At 36.6% G+C, this 3932-nt stretch overlaps 1 protein-coding gene across 1 annotated transcript; it reads left to right on the top strand.

Moving 5' to 3' along the window:
• The first annotated feature begins 305 nt into the window (after positions 1 to 305).
• LOC109174412 (agamous-like MADS-box protein AGL61) lies at positions 306 to 905 on the top strand. The gene has a single exon (XM_019323650.1). It carries the CDS (start codon positions 306 to 308, stop codon positions 903 to 905), a length of 600 nt encoding a protein of 199 aa, XP_019179195.1.
• Positions 906 to 3932: the final 3027 nt, after the last annotated feature.

Here is a 3932-nt window from a genome sequence, read left to right as displayed (position 1 = left end):
TATAATTCCATTATAACATTACGAATTTAAGATTCAACATACCAAGTTGTAAAAATCTTCATTGATTATTCCAAATTCGAGATCCGACATACCAAAAAGTTGTGAATATCTATATCGATCATTGAGTTGTAAACTTCCAATTTAATTTATTTTTGTTTTAGTAGCATAATAAATTTCCAATATCGAATTGAAAAGCGTTAAGGAATAACAACCACACCCAACTATAAATAGACCACTACACATTCTATGCTATCAATATACTTTGTCTCTACATCTTTTGTGAGGGAATTATATTTTTCTTGAAAATGTATAGCAATAATGCCAATCGAAGGGTGGGTAGAGGTAGGCAAAGGATTCCCCTATCTAGAATTGAAAGTGACACTAGTCGTAGTGTCACCTTCTCGAAACGCCGCAATGGTCTTATCAAGAAGGCCAATGAGATATCCACACTATGTGGCGTGGAGATTATGTTGGTGATTTTTTCGCATTCTGGCAAGGCTTATACTTTCAGCAACCCTGATATGGATGCGATCTTAACCAAATATTTTGGTGCTAATCCTACAGCACAACCCAACCCTGCCGAACAAAACTTGCGTGCTCACCGTGAAGCCTTGATGCAAATCATGTCTTCCCAAATTAATTACCTGGAAATGCAGATTGAAGAAGAAATGAAAGTAAATAAAGCTTTGCGTGAGGCCGAAAAGGTTAATCCTCCTATTTCTGAACTTCCATTATCAGAGCTACCATCCATGAAACACAAAATGGAAATGCTTCGAGATCTTGTTCTGCAAAAACTAATGCAAGTTCCTGGTCAAGCTCATCTTGATACAAGCAGCTTATTTGGCTATTCACAATTTGGAGCGAATGACAATGTTGGCCCAAGTGGTGGTGCTTGTGCCCTATAAAGAGCCAGTACGAACCAAATGATGATGGAGGGACCTAATTAGAAGCAAGAAGATATTTATGAGTTTTATTTCAGTATATTTATATGTTTTCTCTGCATTTTATTATGGTTTTAGTTATTACATACAGATGATCGATTAAGAGATAATATGAACCGAAATGTGCGTTTTGGATATCTTTTAATAAAAATATCTTGAGTCTATATTGTTATGAAAATTAAGGACAAATTTATTTGACCAATTACCTTTTTTATTTTTAAGTTTCAATGGCAACTATAGAAGTGTTATTAACACACATTATAGTAAATGTAAGGAAAAAAAAGAGTGGCATGCCATCAACAAAGATATTTTCTTTTGGGTAGTAATTAAATGGTACGGAGTATTATATTACAATACCCTTTTTAGATGTAATTAATAAATTGTGGTAGTATCTCATGCAGACTCATCAATCGTCAATATATCGAGAGAGTAAGTTTTGTTTACCTATTTAAAAAAAAAAGAAGAGGAGAGAGAGAATAGAAATTTTCAAGATGAAGAAATTTCCATTAAATCTCCAAAAGCTTAATTAATACTGGCTTTTTTACAAATTTACTTTAATGTGGGCTTACAATGATGATATAACTGTTCTCAGCGGATTTCAGTGAGATTATTCGTCTAAGAACATTCGTTTGGTTTCTTTTGCTATACCAACTTCTTCTAAATAGGTTTGATTTAATTTTTAGAAATATTTGATTTTGTTAATGCTGTGATGATGAGATGAACACCGTAGCTTTGGTGTTTTGGGGAGTGGGTAAAATAAAGTTGGATTTTTAATCCTCCTCCGTGAGCCCTCTTCTAATAAATAAATATAAGACAAGTTGGATACTTTGCAAATGATATAATAAATAAATATAATGCAGTTTGTTGATTGAGTATTTATTAAGGCATGGTTTGCTTTTCTTCAACAACCCAAACATGTAGCAGTGATTTAAGCTCGAGAATTTGCTTAGTCACTGTAATTTCTTCTCACCCCGTTGCAACATATGTACTATTGCTTGTTTGACCTTACTATACCACTGTTATGTTTTGTTGAGTTGGATTCAGAAATGTCTCCTGGATCAGGTACAGACGCTTTGACAAATACCGTTTTATCCTTTCAGTTGCTTCCGGTGAAGCCCAAACCGAATTTTGCAGAAGTTTTTCTACCGGAATCAAGGATTTTCTCAAGTGTTGAAGTGGTGTCCATCATTTGGATTTGTCGTTTGTAGGTGTTTAGCTCCTGCTTCAAGGTCTGGACTTCCTGTTTCAGTCTCTCTTCTCGGTCAGCCGCTTCTTTAAGAAGTACATCCCGATCTGCTATTTGAGTTTGGCACACTTTACTAGCGTTTGTTATAATCCCTATCTCACAAGTTAATCTACGATTTGCTTTTCGTAGGGCTTCCCATTTGGGGTACAACTTATTAAACTCAACCTCAAAATATAAAATATTTAATTCTACATCTTCCGTTGAGACATATCCACCACCCACTGTGTCAGCTCCTTCATTATGTTCTGAACAACCAGCAACACGTGTAGTAATTGCAACAAAATTACCGGAGATTTTCATCTATATCAGATCCAGTTGTTTTAGCATCAGGTTCGTCGTCACTCCAGGTAATGGCGAATATAGATTTTTTTGCGTCTGAGATAGGTGGGACACTCCGCTTGTACAAGTCCAAAACCTTCGCACTCATAGCATTTGATTCCATTATTATTAGATATTTCTTTGGACTGCCCTAGATGTGAGACAGACTGCTTGAAGCTTGACGAGTCTGCCCTAGGGCCGGTTTTGGACGATGTTGCTCCTCTTTCTGAGTTTCTATTGCGCGAATTTTTTGAAACCTGTTTCAAAAGTTTAGAGAATTGTTTAGTAAAAAATACAACCGTATCATCACCTGGTTCTTCTAAGAAATATACAACATTATTTTCTTCAGCGGCAAAGGCTACATTTTTTTTTTGTTTTTTTTGTGTGATCAGTTAAAATTTCCATTTCATTGGTTCTAAGATTTCCCATTGACTGAGTAACAGTTTTGTTCTCCCAGCCGTCGTGTTCCTGAATAGCCGTGACTTTCATTCTGAACCTCGGTGGTAAGGACCTCAGAATTTTTTTAACAAGTTTTGCTTGTGGGAAAGGTTCACCGAGGACCATCCCACGATTCGCTAGTTCCTGTACGCGTGTGTGAAAGTTCGTGATGGTCTCATCCGAAGCTCTTCAAAGTCGGACTGGACCAGTTGCAGCTTTAATTGTTTCACTGACGTAGTTCCTTCGTAAGTTGACTCAAGAGCCTCCCACGCACCTTTAGCTGAATCAATACCTGCAACTATAGAAAATTGAATTTCATGTATACGGGAGTAATTCGTATTTAAGGCCTTATCGTTATATCCAACCTTAGTTATGTTAGTTTGGGACCACTCAGTTTCAGGTTTAGCTACTTGCGTTCCGTCAGCACTAGAACTGGCTTTGGTCGGATGAGTCCAACCTGTTACCACAGACCGCCATACTGCATCACCCAAAGCTTTTAGATGTGTACGTGTGCGAACTTTCCAATAAGTGTAGTTCTAGCGATTAGCTGATGAAGAACCTTAACACGATCCATTCTATAACACTCAACAATCCGTGAGAATGAACAAATTAACAGAATAAAGAAAAGTAATAAAAGTCTCTGAAAGGTTGAGTTCAAGATGCACGGAATAGCCAGATCGACAGACTAATAAATTAAGTCTGCAGGCTCTGATACAAATTGAAATTGCACCGTGAATCTTGAATACAAGATGAACCTTAGAATTCTACTTCATTTTATACTTTAAATAACCAGACCAATTAATTAAGTTATTTAACGAAAATAAATAACGAAATAAAAGGCAAAAATAAAACAAGTACACCGGAATTGATCACACATTTCGGAGCACACTTCTCCTACGTCTGCGGGGCAACTCACGTCTGCCGAATTCATTAGATGTTCACCAAGGTGTTTTACTTGGGGTGAGTACATAAGGCAATCAGCCACTACT

Source organism: Ipomoea nil, unplaced genomic scaffold, assembly GCF_001879475.1.
Source record: "Ipomoea nil cultivar Tokyo-kokei standard unplaced genomic scaffold, Asagao_1.1 scaffold0642, whole genome shotgun sequence".
Classification (NCBI taxonomy): domain Eukaryota; kingdom Viridiplantae; phylum Streptophyta; class Magnoliopsida; order Solanales; family Convolvulaceae; genus Ipomoea; species Ipomoea nil.
The sequence above is the reverse complement of the archived record's forward strand: the minus strand, read 5'-3'. Positions and strand labels throughout refer to the sequence as shown.

Excerpts from the sequence above, each read along its gene's own strand:
- LOC109174412 (XM_019323650.1), top strand. The coding sequence starts at position 306 with ATGTATAGCAATAATGCCAATCGAAGGGTGGGTAGAGGTAGGCAAAGG.